Source organism: Sinocyclocheilus rhinocerous, unplaced genomic scaffold (genome assembly GCF_001515625.1).
Source record: "Sinocyclocheilus rhinocerous isolate Xijiao unplaced genomic scaffold, SAMN03320098_v1.1 scaffold1029, whole genome shotgun sequence".
Lineage (NCBI taxonomy): Eukaryota > Metazoa > Chordata > Actinopteri > Cypriniformes > Cyprinidae > Sinocyclocheilus > Sinocyclocheilus rhinocerous.
The window spans coordinates 51,712-74,376 of record NW_015664012.1 but is presented as its reverse complement, the minus strand read 5'-3'; the positions used below and the strand labels follow the sequence as shown (position 1 = coordinate 74,376).

The window sequence follows — 22,665 nt, the reverse complement described above, 5'->3', positions numbered from 1 at the left end:
ATTAATATGTTTTACCTGTGGGGACAACCTTCGCAAAACGCTTTCAACAGGATTTGCTATTCTCTTGGGACATTTTCAGAAATACGGTCCCAACAGCAATACCAAAACATGCTCACACAAACCCACCTACCTACTACATTGGGCAGCAAAATGACAAATGTTTATAACTGAGACTTATGCTTGCCTGTAAGGAAAATTGGTGGTGTGTTTAAATACAGGTGTTCAGGAACAGACTTGGACAATTTGTTCATATAAGAGAGCTATCAGCAGTCTCAAACAGCCACCCACACATGTACATGAAGAGCTCCTCTGTCTAATGCACTTTTTTTCTCTATTCATCATTACATTTTGTTATTTTCGGTTTAATGAACTCTTTGCTGCATGGTCCAAATTCCATAATTTGATTCACACACAAACAGTGTGGCTCAGGCCAGGAGAGCGCGGGAAAGAGCCGCTTCCGGCACACGCTTGTGTTCCAGACACTTTGTCCTGTGTTTGTGAAAACAAGGGTGCTTGTGTTTGCATGGGTCAGGAGAGGGGCGGGGGGTCACCCTAGCTGAGCTGTAATGTGAAAATGGATCAAAAATATAGTGTAAAAACAGACCAAAGATTTGGGTACAAATAGAGTGTATGAGTCACTGAGAACATGCAAATCATGAATAAAAATTAATATGGAATATAAGTAAGTGAGCCAACAGAAAAATAGAAGAAAAAAAATTCACAAAGAAGATCTACTTAATATCTTAGTTATGTCTACTAAACGCCAATGAGATAAAATGGACAAAAATGTAAATGAATTATTAAATTTTCCCTCCTGTTGTCCCAAACACATTCATTTCTTTTGTGGAACAAAAGTAATTTTGAACATGGCATTTCAAACTGGGGTGTGGGCCACAAGGGGGTGCTAGAAAAAAAAAAAATAAAAATAAAAATAATATATATATATATATATATACACACACACACACACCAAGCTATTTTTATTCTGCTTTTTGAAAATGGTCAGAAATCATGATAAATCACATTTCCTATAAAGAAGCAACTTTGAGCACTCATCAAACGCCAAATGCAAGTAAAAATCAGTGCTGACGAGTACATGAAACAGTGTTACACGCTAATTGGCGGGTAACTTTTTTATTAAGGCGAACAATGCCTGAGAATGCGATATGGTTTAACGCGATTATCAAATCACAAAAACTGTGCTATAATTATGCAAATATGTAATCTAGTAAAAAGCAGTTAAAGCAGAAGTATGGAACTCCATAGATGCTCTTACAGTTCACAGTTCTCACACTATGACAGCTGTGATTTATTATTGCCGTTGAGCAATAAAGCTGTCTATGGCCATGAAATACTCATATTTACCTATTAAACACTGCAGCACAAGTCTAATTCATCCACTTACTGGCTCTGTGGTTTAGACACAATTATAAAGCTGAGTCTAGAAAAGGCATGTTAACTTTAGACAGGATGTTATGCTAGTCAAAAGTGCTGACTCATGACAGAGTGCATAGTAAACTCTGTGTGTTGTGCACGCTAATTTGTGCATATTTAAAGCTGAGCAGATTTAGATTAGAATCAGGCTTCAGTATGGTTGCAATACAAGCCTGACTAGTGTTTTTTTCTCCGCATTGAAAGATCACTTTCTCGTGATAGGCCGATAGCATCACATTTAAAACTGACACACAAGTCATATTTACAAATGGCTTTGTGAAACGAAAATAGTTCAAGATGTGATTTCAAAAATAAAAATGTTAAAGTACCCATACCAAAGAACCATTATCTAATCATCTGCATATTCACATTGGTCTCTGTGAGTCTGTGTGTGTGCTGAAGTTGTTATTTCATTAGTGTCAAAGTGCAGTTCACAGCAGTGACAGATCATTCTACACTAAGAGCGCTTCCTGTGGGATTGCTATGACACCATGGAGACCATGAAGACCATTCTTGCTGTTTAAGTGTGTGAGAGAGAAATGGAGAAAGAGGAAGCAGCAGACAGCTGGATGTTGAAACTTTACAAATGATCGAGCAGAATAACATCCTGCCAAGAACAGCATCACCTGGTGCTTTGTGCTCTGCACTCGTCTTCCCTGATCTTATTCCAAGATACAGCAGAACGAAATAAAGCGTTACACAACACATACATTCTTAATAGCAGCATTACAACCCTATACACATTCTGCAGTGTGTGACTGGTGTTGTTCAGTGTGTTCCCTCTAACTGTTTGCACACTTGAGCATGAAAGAGTGTTTTCCTGCACCCTCCCCCCTTCTTCTCTCCTCTTTAGTGGACACGCATCAGTTTCTCACAACAGTAATCAGTGGAGAAACCGGCTAATAGAAAACTAATTCATTGTTTGAATTGCACAGTGAGTTTTAGAAGGCCAAATTCTGGCTTTCTTAAAGAAGTTTTAAATGAATTTGAAATTAAATTTATATAAATCATTTAAATATTAGAAAGGCAATATTGTGTAACTTTGTTTTTCTTTCAATTTTCAAAATGCAATTGTAATCTTAGCATCAATTATCTAAAAGTCTTTTTAGATAAAACATGATTTAAGAAATGGATGCACCTACTGTACATGACAAAATACCAAAAAGTGACAATTATATTTTAATGTTATGGCTGATAACCAATACATTTCCAGATTATTTTGTCTTAATAAATAAAAAATAAAAAAGTGCTGCAAGTGAATTTAGGCAACACCACATTATAATGTACAATACAAAAAAAAAGGATATTCATTATAAAAGCTGCTAAAGATTACTTTTAACAGTGTTATATTATGTTAAATTATTAGTGTTTTTAAAGATAACTTTAAATGAGCATTAGATGATGGCAACGGCAATCTATATGTAAAATACACAACTAAACACCCAACATCAGCTGCAAATCAAACAGTAGAGTATGTTCAGCATATATTATGTAAACATTAAATGCTCTATAAGCAAATGCATAAATGTAAATGTAAGCTTTCATTTCATTTAAATAACGTAGACTAGAAACATTGATATAAAAAAACTAGGTCAGCTGTGGGAACATATGCAAAACCAAAGAAATGGACAATATAAGACAATAAGGGTATGCAAAACACAGATCTATGGAATAGGAATTAAATGAAATGAAATAACACAATTACATGCATATGCGCACAAATTCAAAGACAAGGGGAGAGATCCAGAGCAGAAGGACAGCTCGAGTTGGCCATATGTTTTCTGTCTCTAATCATCTAATGGGATGTCCTTTGAGGTTTTAGTCTTCTTAAATTAGGACCATGTGCTAGAGGACAAGATGTTACATCTGCTGAGCAAGAGTCATTTGAAATCAATATAATTTCCTGATAATTTACTCACCCCCATGTCATCCAAGATGTTCATGACTTTCTTTCTTCAGTCGAAAAGAAAAATTTTTGTTTTTGAGGAAAACATTCCAGGATTTTTCTCCATATAATGGACTTCAATGGTGGCCAATGGGTTGAAGGTCCAAATTGCCGTTTTAGAGCAGCTTCAAAGGGCTCTACACGATCCCAGCTGAGGAATAAGGGTCTTGTCTAGCGAAATGAACAGTCATTTAAAAAAAAAAAAAAATATTATATACTTTTTAACAACAAATGCTCATCTTGCACTAGCTCGACTTCACACATTACGTAATCACGTTGGTAAGGTCACGCGTGATGTAGGCGGAAGTACCGACCCAGTGTTTACAAAGCGAACGTGCAAAGAAAGTCAAACGGCCTTTACAAAAAAAAGGTAAAATAACGATGTTGGACGATTTTGAAGTTGGAGGAGAAAAATAGATGTTTTTCGCCCTACCCTAACTTTTTGAAACGGAGTACACAGACGAAGAGCTAACTGCGCGTGACCTTTCCAATGTGATTTCATAATGTGTGAAGTCAGAGACGCGCATCGCAGAGCTAGTGCAAGACGAGCATTTGTGGTTAAAAGTATTTAACTTTTTTTTTTTTTTAGAAAATGACAGATCGTTTCACTAAACAAGACCCTTATTCCTCGGCTGGGATCGTGTAGAGCCCTTTGAAGCTGCATTGAAACTGCAATTTGGACCTTCAACCCCTTGATCCCCATTGATCCCCAGGAATGTTTTCCTCAAAAACCATAATTTCTTTTCGACTGAAGAAAGAAAGTCATGAACATCTTGGATGACATGGGGGTGAGTAAATTATCAGGAAATTGTTATTCTGGAAGTGAACTAATCATTTAACATTCTAGTATTTGAAAAACATCAGCAGTCTCACTGAATTCTCTCATCTGTAAAAGCACAAGCATTTTTTAAAAGATGTGAAAACATCGTTAGAGAGGATCTGGTTTTAAAGGCATTACTAATGAGCTCAACAACAAAAGCTTCCACTTGGTTTCTTTCTTGTATCTTGTATTTTCTCTTTCTCTCACTTTCTACCTGTCCCTGACTACAACGCAATTTTAAGTATGTTTTCAATACTGTGTTGTCATAATCCTTGTTACATCCCCTTTACCTTCCATGAACTGCCTGTAGGGCTAAGGCAGCTTGTAAAAACGGTAAGTGGCAGCTGATGCCAGTCAACAGGGAAGGAATTTATAATTTTTTTCTTTGTAAGACCTTCATATGACATTGCAAGCAAATTTCACATTTCATACCAAATACATTTTGTGCTTTGGCACAACATTTATTATTTGGTTTATTTAAATGTGAAGAGGAAGGAACTTTGCTCTCTAATGAGAAAAGAACATCTGATAGTATCATCTAATGAACTACAAATATCACTAATACTTTCAATATCAGTGGTTGCTGTCAGTGCAATTTCTCAAAAAATTCAGTGCAAACAGACTCAAACAACAAAATCTGAAAAACACTGACCCTGAAAAGACCGAATTCATACCTGCACATTTTCCCGTAGGTCTGTTGCTTCCCGTAGTGGCTGGGTTGATGCCCTGAAGAGCTCATCTACCACTTTGATCCCTGTGGTCTTAGTGGAGGTGTATTCCCTTGCTTTACGACCCTTTCTTACAGAGAGACCCCTCTTATGGGCCTTGCCCCCACCTCGCCGATTTGTAATGGCAACGTGAACGAACAGTGTGGTGTTAGGCAAAAACTCCCCTGTAAGTGACTGCAGTGGTACGTGCCGGTAACCAGGAAGCAGGCACTCAAAAGGAATGGTGTACTGGCCAATAAATTCATCGCCAATGTAGTCATCATCAAGGACAACAAAACGCAAAGCAGCCAATTCGGGAAGGTTGATCTGGAACTCAAAGCTTTCATCAAAAATCGGATTGTCACCATTTTGAGAGACAGTTTTTGTGCGTTGTTCTGCGCAGTCTGCAGGAATTCCGTGGATCTCCACGTAGATGTACGGCTCTACCACGTCACCTTTAGCAGCTGAGCCTCGAGGCTTTGGTAGGTTTTGACCGCTGATCACCTTGATGTGGAGAAGTTGGGCTGAGACTCCAGGAAGTGAGTCACGAGCATTGGCACTGAAATACGACACCTCCTCACGCATTATGGCTGGACGCAGGACATAGCCGCAGTTGCCGTTTTGCCGAAACCAACCAAGGTTCAAATCCATCATCAAACCTGGAGTCTGGTAATTCATGGCCACAATTTGGCAACCGCACTTCCAGAAGTCCTGTGGATTCATGTTGCTAGCATCAATGCGCATGGGTGTAGGGTACACCCGTGACAGAAATCGCTTATTGTAGGAGACAAAGTCCTCAGGAAACTCATTGGCAAAGCGGTTGGCATCAACTTCATTAAAGGAGCAAATCTGCCAATGCTTCTGTTCCCGTTTCGATGTCTCAAAGTCGCGGAACTGAACAGACTTGCAGAGGGTGACTAGGTCAGAAAGTTCTTTGCAGAGTCGTAACCGTTTGCAGCCAATCCCGTTGAGCTGGTCCTTATCGTCTCCACCCATCATTCTCCTGGACATCTCAAAGCCTTCTTCTTCATCCGTGACCTCCCCTTCAGAGTCCTGCGAGTCTGAAGGCAGGCTCTTTCCTTTGATGAGTATCTTTCCCTTGAGTTTTTCAGGAGAGGGCAAGTAGTGATCCTCCATATTGGGAGGCTCAATGTGCAGTTTGTCCCCAAGGATCTTCTTCAGGTGTTGAGCCATGACCCTCTGCTGGGGAACACTGCAGTGTGTGACAAGACAGAGGATTAGTGGATACTCTGAACTCTCAAAGGCATACTGGTTAATGACATCTACAACTTTACAAAAGGCCAGCTGGGAGGCAACAGAGCTACGGACATAGACCACGGGTTCACAGTCAACGCCATCCCAGACTACAACCTCCAGGCTTCGACAACCCATGCGTAGAGCCCGAACGTAGCTGCTGAGGTCTGATGAGCCCCAATAGTGATCTTCCAAAAGTGAGGCATTGTGAGAAGAGTTGATGTAGTAGTGTGAAAGGGGCTGTGCCATATCCTGACAAACATGCTTGTGCTGTGGGTCAAAAATATGGCACTCGGATGACAGGAGGTAGTGTGTGAAGCCATCTATGGACAAGTAGCCATTGTCTCGTCCTTCAGCGGAGGGTTCGAATTTGCGCACAATCTCCCGACACATTTCCTCGGTGACTCCCTCGACTCCCTGCTCCACCTCCACAAAGAGCATCAAGTCCTTGGAGTCCAGGTACTCTTTGTTGCTGGAGAACTGCACCAGCAAGAAAAAGATCTCAGGACGTGTGCACAGTTCACAGTAGGCCTCTACAAATAAGTCTAAATCAATGCCTTCACCATAGCAGTCCTTGGCCTTCTGTAGCTCTTTGAACTTCAGTTCAATACGAGACTCCCTCATGCCAGGATTGAGACCCTTGATGATTTGGGTGGCCCGGAACAGGTCAATGTGTCCTTGCCTTTCTGGATCAGCTAGCTCAAACATGGACCCAATCCAGGACGTTCTTACACTGGGTTGACTGGGTTCGACTACGCCCACCATGTGCCGCCCATATGAGACCAGGTACCGCAATCCCATCACCCAGGTGCTAACCACATCTGCCGTGCTGGCAACCAGATCCAGGGACTCGTAGTTGTCTCCATATATAATTGAGAACGCACACTCATCCGGGAACTGATCCGAGAGGCCATTGCTGCGTAGGACGGGTGTTTTCTTTCCCAATCGAACTTCTTTGATGCTCTTGATCTCAAGCTTTGCCTTCTCTGAGTCTTTCTTCGATGGTTCCCAGCGGAGCCAGCGCATGTCAGGGTCCAACAGGAAGTAACGACTGTACATGCGAGAATTGGAGCGAACTTTCTTCATCTCACAGCCTTCCATCATGAAGGCCATGCAGGCGGCTGTGCTGTTCATCTTGCGGTCACTTGGCATGGAGCTAAATGAGACAGTCTTCTTCCTTGCCTGCCTCTGTTTTGAACCATCCTGCAGAAAGAGTACAAAGAAGACTGATAAGTATATCTGACACAGGCAATCTAAAAAGCAAACATTACATATAATGATTTATTATAGGTTAGCAAAGCTATGGAACATGCTAGAATGCATATTTAAAAAAAACACTTTCAATGCCTTAAATCTAAAGTACCCATTTACTACAGACCAATGTCATATGTCACACAGCAATCAATATAGAACAGACAGGAAAGAGCAGTCAATAGCAGATAAGCCACTTAAATCAAACTTTTAACATATAACCTCTGTTAACGACCAAAAAAAACAATTACACCTACACATAAAAGAAAGAAATGCAAAGTGCAGTGATATTTAAAGATCAACGATAAAAAAATTGTTCTCTTCAGCTTTAATAAAAGTTATAAAGTTTCTTCACAAATGAGACACTACCAATCTCATACCAGCAAAAGCAGCATGCACACACAGAAGATCAGAGATGAATATGTTCACTGCCAGAAGAAACATCAAAATAGATCTGATTACTTGATCTAAATATGAACTCCTGCTCTGGAGTCTTTCCAAGTCAAAGCACACACAGGGAGAAATACCAGGGGAGTCTTCAGCCAGATCAAAACCATATATCACATCAACCCACCTCTGATGAAGAGGTCTGTTCTGAAATTCATGTACTCTAGACACACATGAACATACACTGTCAAACCACACACTTTAAAGGCTGCATTAAATGATGAGATGAGACTGAACTTACCAAAAAATGGTAGCAAATACAATAAATATAACACAGATAAAATAGTGTCATTAATGAACAAAGTAATCTTTTGAACAAGTTCTTTTAATGAATAAAATCTGACTTACAACCTCAGGAGTCTGAATTAGTGAATCCTTCACTGAATGAACTCACTGAATCCGTCAGAGCGGTTATCAGCATCTTACTCTCTCTGAACTGCAAGTTATCTTACTTTCAATAATGTTCATCTGAAAATGAAGCATGTTTTGTGTAAATGAGATCCATGACAACATGCTTAATGACACAAATTTTCAACACTTCATAATTAATTATATTAGCTTTTTAATTGTATATAAGCTTTATATTTATTTTATTTTTAAACAGATAGTCCTGTCCCAACTCCCACCATTGGTTAAACCAAACAGGCTTGTAATGATTTGTGCTAGAGACCTGATGAAATGAGCAAAAGTAACTCAGAGAATACAATGTCTGGTACCAGGCAACTTAGTTCAAAAGGTTGAGGGTTGCATTTCACTTCCTGGAAAATTCTGAGCTTATTTCAGCACTTGGATTATTTTGGCATCGCTGCACAGGAAGTCATTTCACCAAGCCATGTGCATGTTAGTGGGAGTGGATCCGTGAGGGTTGTCTGTGCATTAGCCTTGTTTTATAACACAGCTGTGTTTGCATTGAACTGCTGAAGGGTGTCTGCATGCAGACTGCTCCTGAATGAGAATGACAATGTCAGCGAATGTTTGAAAGCGTGTCCATGTGATGAGGAGTAATTGAGAGAAGAAGACAGAGAGGTTAAGGGTGAGAGTGCACCAAGCTGACAGAGAATGATGGTGCACTGACCTTCATTTTAAAGGATAACAGAACATTTATCTACGCAAATCCACATACGAGGCATGAGAAGGAGTACGACTGTCTTCACTCACAGCTATTTACACTAGTCAAAGTGTCAGTGTGTCTGCTACAGGAATACACAAACATATTCAAATAGTCTGTTCCTCCTAATATGTGACTATAGGAAAGAAAAAACAAATGAGATCTCTTTAATGCCTTTATTGTTTCTCCTAGACAGCAATGACATTAAATGGAGACTTCTTAATCAGTATTGTCTCTTGCTGTCCAGTAAAAATTTGGAAACTCCTTAAAACAAGATAATTTAACTTGAGAAGCAAAACTGTGCAGTATAAATATCAAATGAAAATATCAGTGATAAATATTAAATGACATATCAGTGAGAACTTGTGATCGAAGAAACACAACCTCTGAGCAACTTATGTTTAGTTGGATTGATATTTTGACTTAGGCAATGAGGAGGTTATTCTAAGTAAAGTTATTTTCATGCTGTGGCTCAAAATAAAAACAAACACATAGACATTTGCTAGGAAGGCTAATTGCTTCATTTGAAGTATAGATGAATATCAAAAAAGGAGCCTTTGCATGTAAAGATTTATATCTGTGTTTTTGATAAACTCTTCAGTTGATTAAAAAAACAGTCGCAAATGGTATTACTGTGCAATTGATTCAAATCACAGCAAAGGACACACATAATGATAAAGTTCAAAGAGGTTAATTGTCATGCTACCATGAAGGACACTGAAAAATAGGATAAAACATACATGAAAGCAAAAACGATTCTGACATCTACACTTGAAATGATACTGGTAATGTTGCAAACATGCACATACTGTCAAAGCACAAATCAGAAGAGTTCATATAACTCTCAACCCCGCTTACACTCTCTACAGGACTGTCATTGGGGCGGTACCCTTTCAAAAAATACTATTATGCATACTTTAGACACTAATATGTACTTTTAAAGTACTAATATGTACCTTTAAGGTAATTATTTGTATCATTTAGGGGTAAACAAGGTACAAAGATGCACTTTTTAACTTTTGCATATTAGGCTACCACCCCAGTGACAGCTTTGTATCTTTTTTCCCGAGAGTGTAGGAGCTGCTCAGACTGAAAAACATTAAAGACTTTTAAAAACGTTCATATTAAAGTATCTAAACTAAGCATACAGGTTGTGTATGTGCTAATAAGAACAGGAGGGGTCTCTCTTGTGTTATCTGCTGTGCACTCGCCTCATGTTTTTGGGATTATTTTTGTTTTTCCAGCTTGTGCACGTATCTTCTCCAGAGGGACCAATTAGAGTGCTGTTTGAGATACCGCACTGGTTATACCAGCTCAATCGCATCTGTATGTGAATTAATGTATGTGCACGGCACCCAGTCATGTGTTACATGTCTCAGTGCCTGTAAATCAGTTATGGTGTGTGCGTGAGTGTGATTCTTCTCTTTCAGCTGCAATGCAGGTTGCAGTCAAGGTTTCTGCAGAGTTATAGGCATAGCATATTATTTATAATATAAATCCTTTAACAGGTTTCTGTCTCTCGACATTGTGTATTTCCACTCTCTTCTATTTTCCATTATTAGATGCAGATGTTTCATTGACATGTTTTGTTTAGACAGCCGATATGTAATTTTTTTCCTCACAACATTCTGTGAAATTTTACTTTATATTGCCAATTAAATACACTTAATCATTCAGTTTAGCAGTACTTTAATTAGTTGTGAATTCTGTAACTTTGGAATTAAGTTAACACAAATAAACTGAGCATCTGTTCTGAGTCAGTAATTACCTACACAGAATATGTTCACAGAAACTTCTTAGAGATTATCAACCTGGCCCAATTTCAGCACAATACTTTTGAGTCTTCTGATTGGTCAGAAGGTCTGAACTCATTCAGTGTATGCATTATGATGGAATCATCCCTCAGGAGGCAAATGACTGGCCTGTGTAAATGGATCTGAGCATGGTCTCAGTGTGTGGGTGTGCTTTATAGACACTGTGTCACTTCTGAAAGCAAAAGCCCTAATGGTATGAGGTTTGATTTGATATTTATATTGCATAATGTGTTCCATTATATACACTTACATTCATGCATATAGCAGATGCTTTTATCCAAAAGTGCATTCAAAGTATACATTTTTATCAGTTTATGCCTTCCTGGGAATCAAATCCATGACCTTAGCATGCCTAATGTCATTCTGTTTGAGCTATAGGAACACTATACTAAAAAAAGAAAAGAAAAAAAAAAAGAGTTTTCTAACACCTATGCATATAAAACATAGATTGACTGACTCTAAATTGCAATTGAGACAAAATCAAACGACTGAACTTCAAATCAGTTGAATTCTAATGTGCCAAATTATGTTGTTCGGCATTCACATAAAGCACAGTGAACAGATTAATTAACTATATCATATGGCAAAAATCTGTTGCAAATCTAAATCTAAATACTATTATTAATAATAAATGTAACTATTTCTTTTGAAGAATACTGATGTCTTCATACTGATGTTACGGTCATTTTGTAAAAGCAATAAGCTTCTTGCTTACACCCATATGTGTGCACAGAGACCACTCATCTATCTGAAATTTATTAAAGCACACGCAAGAGTGCAATTTTCTTGCTGTAATACACACTACTACAGAGGCACAGTGATTATTTGTAATGGCATTTAGTAGTTGTTTGCCCAATGAAATTAAACAGTTCCCTTGTGTTCGTGTATTGTGTCTTTGTATGTGTGTGTCGTGTTATTCAAGTTTGTGTGTACTGTATGTTAAAAATGTACCAGAGCCAGTTTTAGCAAATTTGCTCTGCTAAAATTACAGACTGGAGAAATGAAACACAATCCCAGACTGCAGACCAACAGTCTGAGAGAAAGAAAGAAACAGAGTGTTAAGAGTGAGTAAAAGAGAACATGGTGGGAGTTACAGAGAGGGAATGGAATTGATGTCAAGCACTGAAAATGTTCATTTTGTCCACTCCATTCAAGCATGTGTTCAATATTTCTTATTAACAACTGAAGAAAAAACATCTGAGCTTGTCTAACATCCCAGCCTGGTTTTAGAGGGGTTTTGAGTACCGAGTACTTTTCAACTGGTCAGAATGGGAGACCAGCTTAAACCTGCTAAGAATTTTTTCAGCAGTGATAACACAAAAACAAAACAATTTATATTCTAAGATAGACAGATTGATCATTAATATCAGTATATTATACACTGTATATCAGCATTATATTACCTGCTTAAGGTAGTGTAAGTGAGTTCACAGGTGAGTGACAACCTAGAGCCAGAGTCCAGAATGAGACAGGACTAACTCCATACATAAGACTAATATCCTGCAGAATGGCCCATTTTCATTCTCCACTTATACCTGCAGATCCTTTCTGATTACAGGAAAATCGCTGTACAGGTTAGACGCTATTTAATTCCTCATATATCATCTCACCGCAGCTGACAGGCAGCAGACAAACCAATTCTGCTGTACTTCCAATGCAGTGATATGTGTGTGTATGAGTGCGCATTTATGATTAGGAAACTCATACATGTCCTCACCCCTTCCCATTGTTCCCAGTTTTTCTATTTTATTCAGAACTAATCAATACTGATTTAAGTAATCAGTCTCACTCTTTTTTAAAAGAGGACGCAGGGCTCAAATGCTCTTTTCCAATGTGATGTAGATTTTTCTCTTTCCGACTCTTTCAATATTTATAATGCTGTTTGTAAAATGCAACTGTATGCAAATGCACCTTAATTGCTGTTGAAACATACACACGTACACAAATGCACACACAATGAATGTGGGATAGCTGGTGGGTGGAATAATTGACAGCTATGGCTTACAGAGACTTGAGTGGAGTCTAGATAGTGGGAATATTAAATCATCCTTTTTTAGCACAGAAGACTTGGCTTGGTTCTGCTACGTGAGGGTTCCTCTGGCATGTGACGCGGGCCGCCCCTGCAATGGCTTAACCCACGCACTGCTATAAATACATCCAGCACGGGTGCGCTGCTATAAAACTGCTCAGCCCACTGAGCACCTCTGAGCCTTTGGATCTCTCCTGATGCACCAATGGACCAGAACTTCAGGCCTCAAAGCATAAAATACTTTTTCTTAGTCTTTCTGCCAAAATGCAAAGACTAGAGTATTCAGTTTCTTTTCCATGCAGAGGAGTAAAGAGAATAAACCCGCCTTGACTCTGATTTGACAGATGCACTATGTAAACTGTCACTGCACTCTGTTGTCTAGATTGTGCTGTGTGTGCTTGGCATTTGATGTCGCTGTTCTTTTGTACCTGATGTTCCACAGAGTTTGAAAGTGCTGTTCTTGAGATCTGAACTGTTTCTGTTAAGAACATTATATTTCCAAAAGCCTAAGATGCTATCTTAAATTGGTTTATGCTAATCTGTTTTTCTATAAAGACCTTCTTTCCTTCTTAATATTTAGTAAATTGGATTATGAAGAATCTTACAATCAAATCAGAACACACGTCTGAATGGAACATCTGACTGCTTAAAGGAGATGCGTGTGTAATTGTACTTAAACCGCTCAGTAAAGGTGACCTGCTGATTACCCAGAATGCAGTACGGCCACATATCAAGGCCACCTACCCTGTGGAAGTAGGACGCTGGATAGCCCTGCACGTACTTGCTACTTCCTTTGGGAGAAGAAGGAGTGGAAGCTCAGTAAGTACCTTTACACGAGTAGAAACAACAACTCTTCTCACCTTGTTTCCCAAGGGGTTAACACAGGAGAACAAACAGCGCAAAGTCTGTCTGACCTGAATTCAGTTTCACAGTTTCCATTACAACAGCATATGTGGGCCGAGCTGAAGGAGGACCCAGGTTAAAGGAATAGTTCACCCAAAACTTAAAGTTTTACTCATCCTTCAGGCAATCCAAGATGTAGTAGATGAGTTAGTTTCTCCACTGGAAGAGATTTGGAGAAATTACATCATTGGTAAGCATTAGATGACTTGTTCAGCAGTGGATCCTCTGCATTGAATGGGTGCCGTCAGAATTAAGAGTCCAAACAGTCCAAACACAGTCCAGTCCATCAATTAATGTCTTGTGTAGTGAAAAGCTGCATGTTTGTAAAAAAACAAATCCATCATTAAGGCGTTTTAACTTTAAATCATCGCTTTTGGCTAAAATACGAATATTCATAATAACACTTCCTCTAGTGAAAAAGTCCATCCCCTGCTGTCCTCTCACATCAAAATCCAGAGACATATTTGTGTAGAACTGTTTTGGACTGTTTTCACTTGTAAACGGTTCTTAATCAGTGCATATTTCTCTCCTGATTTATAAGAGATGACTTTTTCACTGGAAAAAGCAGTATTATGGATAGAGGACTTGTATTTTTGCCAAAAGCAACGGCTTGAAGTTAAAAACATCTTAATAATGGATTCTGTTCTTACAAACAAGGAGCTTTTCGCTTCACAAGATGTTAATTGATGCTGGAATACTTGTGGATTATTGTGATGTTTTTATCAGATGATTGGACTCTCATTCTGACGGCACCCATTCACAGAGGATCCATTGGTGAGAAAGTTATGTAAAGCTAAATTTCTCTAAATCTGTTCTGATGAAGAAACAAACTAATCTACATCTTGAATGGCCCGAGGGTGAGTAAATTTTCATTTTTTTAGGTGAACTATTCCTTTAACACAAATGAATGATTTATGGATACCCTCAGCAGTATTCCCAGGGCTCGCAAAATTTTAAAATCCCTGGTAGCTCTTCGGGCAGGCACTCTTCAGATTTTGGTAGTCCGAAATAAATTGAACTAGGCCAGCTAAAAAATACCATTTTTTAAAAATATAGAGACTAGGATAGGAGTCAAAATGTCAATCAAAAACATTTTCAAAACACAAATATCAACAAATATCAAGGAAGGATATTATTTCACTATTTACAGGGTATCTGCAGGTTTTTAAAAAAGCAATTTAAGGTTTTTTATGACCCTTTTTAAAGGAGTAGTTCACTTTCAAATGATAATTTCCTGATAATTTACTCACCCCCATGTTCATGTCTTTCTTTCTTCAGTCGAAAAGAAATTAAGGTTTTTGAGGAAAACATCCCAGGATTTTTGTCCATATAGTGGACTTCAACAGTTACCAAACGGTTGAAGGTCCAAACTGCAGTTTCAGAGCAGCTTCAAAGGGCTCTACACGATCCCAGCTGAGGAATAAAGGTCTTATCTAGCCAAACCATCGGTCATTTTCTTAAAACAATAAACATTTATATATTTTTTAACCACAAATGCTCGTCTTGCTCTAGCTCTGCTTGCACATGCGCGTCTTCACGTATTACGTAATCCCGTTGAAAAGGTCACACGCGGTCAGCTCTTCGTCTGTGTACTCCAGTTCAGAAAGTTAGGGTAGGGTGAAAACTCCATCTCATTTTCTCCTCCAACTTCAAAATCGACAGACATCTTTGTTTGACTTTCTTTGCATGTTCGCTTTGTAAACGCTGGGTCGGTGCTTCCGCCTACATCACGCGTGACCTTTCCAATGTGATTACATAATGTGTGAAGTCGAGCTAGTGCAAGATGAGCATTTGTGTTTATAAAATATATACATTTTAATTTTTTTTAGAAAATGACCGATTGTTTCGCTAGATAACACCCTTATTCCTCGGCTGGGATCGTGAAGCTGCACTGAAACGGCAATTTGGACCTTCAACCGTTTGGTAACTGTTTTGAAGTCCACTATATGGACAAAAATCCTGGGATGTTTTTCTCAAAAAACCTTAATTTCTTTTCGACTGAAGAAAGAAAGTCATGAACATCTTGGATGACATGGGGGTGAGTAAATTATCAGGAAATTTTCATTTGAAAGTGAACTACTCCTTTAAGGCCTGCACAAATAAAATTAACACTGTGTGCAGTATAGGGCAATGTCTATGGCGACATATTAAATCATAAAGTGACATGATTTGCTGTTCAGATACAGGTTTCCACAAAAACAAAAAGTCTTATAAAATGATAAACATCACATTTCAGCCTTTAAACTATTTTTAAGAAAAGGGACAAGTCGAACAAATAAATTATTATATTAAAGGGATAGTTCACCCAAAAATGAAAATTTTATGTTTATCTGCTTACCCCCAGGGCATCCAAGATGTAGGTGACTTTGTTTCTTCAGTAGAACACATATGATGATTTTTAACTCCAGCCGTTGCAGTCTATCAGTCGTATAATGCATGGCAATGGTAACAAAATCTATGAGAGTAAAAAAAAACATGCACAGACAAATCCAAATTAAACCCTGCGGCTCGTGACGACACATTGATGTCCTAAGACACGAAACGATCGGTTTGTGCCGGAAACCGAACAGTATTTATATCATTTTTTTTTACCTCTAATACACCACTATGTCCAACTTCCTTGAGCGCGTGCACGGCATCCGATGTACGCGCTCTGGCGTAGTTTATGTTAATGGGTGTGTTGATATCCAGCCGAAGAGCAATCAACCATAACTTCAGGCGAGCAGGCTCAGAAGTTGGGAATACGTGGAAAGTCACCACTCCCGAATGAGTTCGCGCGAGAGAACGTAATCTTTTAGTTTTAAGTCGGTTTGAACAATCCGGATAAGCGCAAGTAAGTACCATTTTGATTAGCCGTCGTACCTACAATGTTTGTGCACTGTGTAAACAATGAGTGACGTATACGCGCGAGAGATCACTTCCGGCGCTTGCGTAAACTACGCCAGAGCGCGTACACACCTCACGCATCGGATGCCGTGCGCGCGCCCAAAGATAGTTGGACATAGTGGTGTATTAGAGGTAAAAAATGATATAAATACTGTTCGGTTTCTGGCACAAACCGATCTTTTCGTGTCTTAGGACATCAATGTGTCGTCACGAGCCGTAGGGTTTAATTTGGATTTGTCTGTGCATGTTTTTTTTTACTCTCATAGATTTTGTTACCATTGCCATGCATTATACGACTGATAGACTGCAACGGTTGGAGTTAAAAATCATCATATGTGTTCTACTGAAGAAACAAAGTCACCTACATCTTGGATACCCTGGGGGTAAGCAGATAAACATCAAATTTTCATTTTTGGGTGAACTATCCCTTTAAATTAAAACATATAAATATATATGTTACTGTCTTATTTGTTTAGATTTTTAGGAGGCACATTAGCTTCTTTCACATTTACAACTCTGCGTGTTTGCTGCATAAAAACATGGGTCAATTTTTGCATTGGTCTGAAACATAGACTGTTTAAAAACATGGATGTAGTGTCCGTGACGTCACCCGTAGGTTTCTGAAGAGCATTTTTGAAGCCTAAAGTGGGCGGAGCCGGCCGTCGCCATCTTGGCAGCACGTCACTCCTGGATAATCGAAAATGGGCAAAGAGGCCGGGGACGTCGGTGGAGCTGGTTGCTGAAACCACGCCCGCCTAGCTCGACGGTGGTGACAGCAGCGGCAATCCACCTGTCACTCAAGTGGCCACGCCCTTAATTATACAGAACTTTAAGGCTTAATATAATTTAAACGGATGAGTTAAAAAAAATTGCACCCCACTCATAGCTGTCATGAAGGGCAAAATTGGCTATATAGACCAAAACCACTTTTTGCACCAGTCTGTAAAAATATTTTTTTCTGCTGTAAATTTGGCCATTTTAACATGGGGAGTCTATGGGACTGACTCCCTTTTGGAACCAGTCTCTAGCGGCCAGTCGATGAATTGCAGTTTAAGTCACTTCGGTGTTGGTTTCAAGAGAGATACCGGAAGGTTGCTGCTTGGTCTGAAAGAGCAGCAGACGGGCTTATTGAAAATGCAAATTCATTCTCTGCCACTAGGTGGGGCTTTTGAAACGGCAGAAATATAGGTTTTCCCGGTAATGGCTGTACACGAATCTGCACCAAGCTCATAAACGCTACTTTATCAGGCTAAGATGAAATTAAAATTCGGTTAATATCAGTTCGGTTCCCTTTAGAGACACATTCATATAAAAACACCCGCACCGTGTTTTGACTTTGAAATGTGTAGCACTCATTTATGAAATGAAATCATAGCCTTAATCGTCACATTAAGCCATATCGCGAATCTTGTCTTTCCATCCTCAAATGTAAGACCTCTTGAAATTATAATTATAAATTATTATTATAAATAATAATAAAATAAATAAATAACCATTTAAGGTAGGCCTATAAGACTTTGATACCACTAAATTGAAGACTTTTTAAGGACAGGGCGATGATACATTTTGGTAGCCCGACTGGAAAACACTGATTCTGGATTCCGGATACAACATTCAGACACGTGTGTATGCCTATGTACAACAAGTATAACCATCAGATTTAAACAGCATGAAAACAGCTGCATTTTGAGCAAAATCATAATTTAAATGAACAGGTCCTTCACAATAAAGGCCTTTGTTTACAGAGTCAACAGCAGCAATTTTCCTTCCATTCAATGGAACAACAAAGACACATGCATACTTAACAATATGAAGCGGAGCAAACAACTCTCAGAGAATGGCAGATCCTAAAGTTCACAACACCACTCTAAAGTGAAAAATAAATAAATAAATGAGAAAGTATCCTCGCCAGCTTTTTATAAACAGAGCTCACTTCTTCTTACCATAGTGCTCTCTGTATCACATAGCCAACAAAAGCATTGAAGCACACCGCGACTTAAAGTCAGCATGTGCTTTCTCATTCTCAAAATGAGACCTCACCCTGTGACGAACAGAAAATACACTCAGACAGAAATAGAGATAGCAAAAAGAAATGAAACTTTGGAACAAGAGCCAAATATAAACATGGACAATGGATTCTTGCATGCACACATACACACAGTGAAGTACAGCATTAGTCAGAGCTCTCCAGGGAGAGAAGAGGACCTGTTTGTATGTTTCAAAAGGTAAATGGCGGTGCGTGACTAATAGAAAACTGTGGCGGAGTGATGGTCTTTAATGATGGTCTTTCAGCTGAGATGTGTGTCTAGTGGACGGCAGCACTCAGTCTGGGGGAGGAAGGCTGAATGGAATTAGCAAAACTGCACAAACTTTCCAAAAAGCACCTGCACTTCATTGTCTGCTATTGAATGAAGAGTACAGATGAGTGGAAAACATACTGGAACAATCCACCACTCAACCCAACATACAGTGTGGTCATTCATTTAATATTTATATGTCAAAAAGCATAAATGAAGTTGCTAACAATTTTTTTTTACAGTATCTGTCTTTCAAATATGCAAATACTGTATATTGTTATAATAACTTAGACTCAAAACATACTTTATGCTGATATGTGAATGCAAATGCTTCTAATTGTGATTTTTTTATATGTGTTTACATTGGTTCAATTGCACAAGTACACAATGCATTTTCTGCATTACCACAAGGGGCACACTACTGGTTATTGACATAAGCAGCATTCTTCTAAACTTTCGGGTAAAATACTGTGATGGAGGAGATACAGTTGATGCTTATTGCTAGCCTTATAGTGCGCATTACATATGTTTATCGGGACTATGTTAACGTCTGAATTTGTATACTTGCCTAGAGTACTATGGCATTTCTTTTACATTGTTCAAACAAGTGCAAAACACACTGTACACAAATACATTACCATATAAAAGTTTGAGGTATCACAATTTCCACAAAAATATTAAGAACATCTGTTTTCAACATTGATAATAAGATATGTTTCTTGAGCAGCAAATCAGCATATTAGAATGATTTCTGAAGGATCATGTGACACTGAAGACTGGAGTAATGAAGCTGAATATTCAGCTTTAGCATCACATGAAGTAAAATAACAGAAAACAGTTATTTTAAACTGTAATATTTCACAATTTTACAGTTTATACTGTATTTTTGATCAAATAAATTCAGCATGGGTGAGTCTTTCAAAAACAAAAAAGACCCCAAATGTCTGAATAGTAGTGAATATGAATGCTAACACTTCTAGCTACACAAACTCAATTTCACACACTGTTGCATTTCAAAATGTGTCATCACTACGCAAATCATAACACTACACATTGTATTCTCGGTGTTGCTGCAAGGGGCGCTATAGCAGGTATACTGTATAAACTGTCTTCTTCTATGGTCAGTTTTCACTGTCAGTCAAGCAGTGTTCAGCAGTTTGAAGAAAATCTTGCTGAGCAAGTTAGCTTATGTTGACATAGCTAACTACTTCAATAACAGCAAATTATGTTGAACAACACAGATATTTAAGGTTACTACCACAATAATGCAAGAATGTGTTAAGTTAAATTCACTGAACACTTGATGATCTTTTGCTAGTTATTATCTGTAGTTCGAAGGTAAAAGTGTGTGCGGAAATAAAACCTTTAAGATATCATTCCTGAACTTTTTCTCATCAGAGTAAACAGACAGTATTTTTTTGCCACAGCTTATCCAGAAGAAGGTAGAGAGAAAGAGACAGACAAACAGACAGAAAGAAAGTGAGGGAGATGTTTTTTGGGTGATTGCGCGCAGGTGTTGTGTTCTAAATCTTTGTGATGCTGCCAGCCTTCCACTGAACACAAATGTACTTTTTTGCCTTCTCCACACGGTGCAACTCCTTCTCGAGTTGCTACACCACAGAAAAAAACTGCCTACTGCCTGTGATTGCTCTCAGCCTCTCCCCCTCACACACATCAGCCTTGTGCAGTAGAAATAATAATATTTGCTTATATATTTGCCAGAGGTCTTCCTGTCAACACTCTGTCGGTTTAGTTATTTTTAGACAGGCAGGTCCAAGGCTACTACCATACACAAATGCTGCCTTTTGTTTTTTGATCAGACCTCAGGAAACTTCCTCTAAAGGTGCAGTCACACTTGTTTGTGGGTGAAATCCAGTCATTTAAATAGAATTCCATGCCATCTGGAGTTTTGCGTGAGGTCGAAAAAGTTCCCTATGCAGATTTCGCTCATGTTCAAGTTGGTCTCGCAAATTCATTTGAAGGTGACTTATGTGTGCACTGTAAAATAACAATAATGTGACCACAACTTCATACAAAATACACCAGTATTTGCATTTTTAAAAAGATTTTTCATAATTAAAAAAAAAAAATTTGGATAAATACTTTTATTCATCCATCATCATATCTTTGACATTCACAATTTTTTGTTCATTTTAAGTAACTTTGAATGGACCCTTTTCACATTTCCAGGGTTCTCAGAAGTGGAAGTTGTCATACCTCTGTCAACTTCTATAGAGGTGAATAGAAACTACAACAATTATAATATTAGTTGTCCCATTTACTATAATAACATAAGAAAAAAAATCAACAATAGTGCTCTTAGGATTTTACAAAAGAGGAAAAAACATCAAACAAGAGATTGATTATTTTGGTCAAAAGAGAAAAAGATATCAATTTTCCATCACTCTCTTAGCCATTGTATTAGAAACACTCACAGGCAACATTAACCAGTTTCTGTAATTTCATGCCAAGGTAATATAACAAAGTATAGTTATAAATGTACTTTTTTATACACTAGTTGATTCACATCAGGGTGACCATACGTCTTCTTTTTTATGTACATGTAGTAGCCTGGATTTCTAAATGCCTGGGTTTTGGCTTTGTTTTCCTATTGTTTTCATACTTGCTGATGGTAATGACTAGAGATCGACCGATATATTGATTTACCGATATTTTTCCCGATATTTAAGCATTTTACCACAATCGGATATCGGTTTTGTAATATCGGATTCACCGATAAAAGCCGCCATCTTGTGGGTGTTTTGAGAATTGCTCGCAGGATCGCCATTGCAGCGCGTCTGAGGGGAGACGAGACAACAACAACGGCGTGCAGGTACTTGATATAGTTGCTATAGTTAATAAACTTTATTTAACATAACAGCCATTTATGCACAAATTAGATGCATTACATAAATGCCTGATATGTAGTTTATGCAGCTAATAAATACTACGCCCTTAAAGTATGTACTCTTTTGGTGAAGAGTAGGTAAGCTTTGGGACATACTATCAGGTCACTCAACTGCATCTTTAACGGATGCTCTGTCGCATAGATACACGCACCCTGTCACACTGTAAACTGGCCTGTCAATCATCTTGTCACAGTTAAAGTCCGCGTGAACCAGAAGTTGCTGCCGACTTTATTTCAGTGTAGTGACGTATTTCCAGCTGAAACGGAATACTGAATAGAGGGCATGGTTTTATTTTTGCGTTCCTCCTCTCTGTCTCTCACCCATAGCAACCTAACGGTTGGAGGGGTGTGTTTAAGGATGTTCTGCCTTCGCTTTCACAACTAAACACACAGTGCCTTCACAACATGGAGGCTGCAACAATACTACAACAAGAATAAAAGTTACGCCTTCCTTCTTTGCGTGAACATTTGGGCGGCGTTAAGCAAATCTTCCCAGATAGTGACGTAGGTATGTGTTAGAACGAGCTAGCGTTTTAAATTCGAATGCCATTTAGCGAATTTCACACGTCACAAATTCTTACATTTGCATAATGCCCGCCTACGTTCCGCTTGGACATCCCGCGAAAACGAACTTCAAACGCTAGTTTACTTTGTTAGTGTGGATAACTAATGTTAAAAAGACGCTATGGTCAATATTAGCCATTAGAGTGTGCATGGATCCACACTTCAAAAATCGACCTGAAATAGTAGACCATCCGGGGACTTTTGGCATACTCTTTTCAACATACTATGCTTTGGGACACACTTATTCTAATCTCACATACTATTTAGGATGGATAGTATGAACATTGAGACGCAGGGC

The 22,665-nt window shown here is 38.6% G+C and overlaps 1 protein-coding gene across 1 annotated transcript in view; it reads right to left on the bottom strand.

The window, feature by feature from the left end:
* Window positions 1-22,665, bottom strand: part of LOC107729192 (inactive phospholipase C-like protein 2) — a 63,675-nt gene that overhangs the window by 15,357 nt on the left and 25,653 nt on the right. Inside the window, exon 2 of the mRNA XM_016539620.1 lies at window positions 4,874-7,363. Within this exon, the coding sequence (XP_016395106.1) occupies window positions 4,874-7,363 (2,490 nt within the window). The remainder of the gene's footprint in view (window positions 1-4,873; window positions 7,364-22,665) is intronic.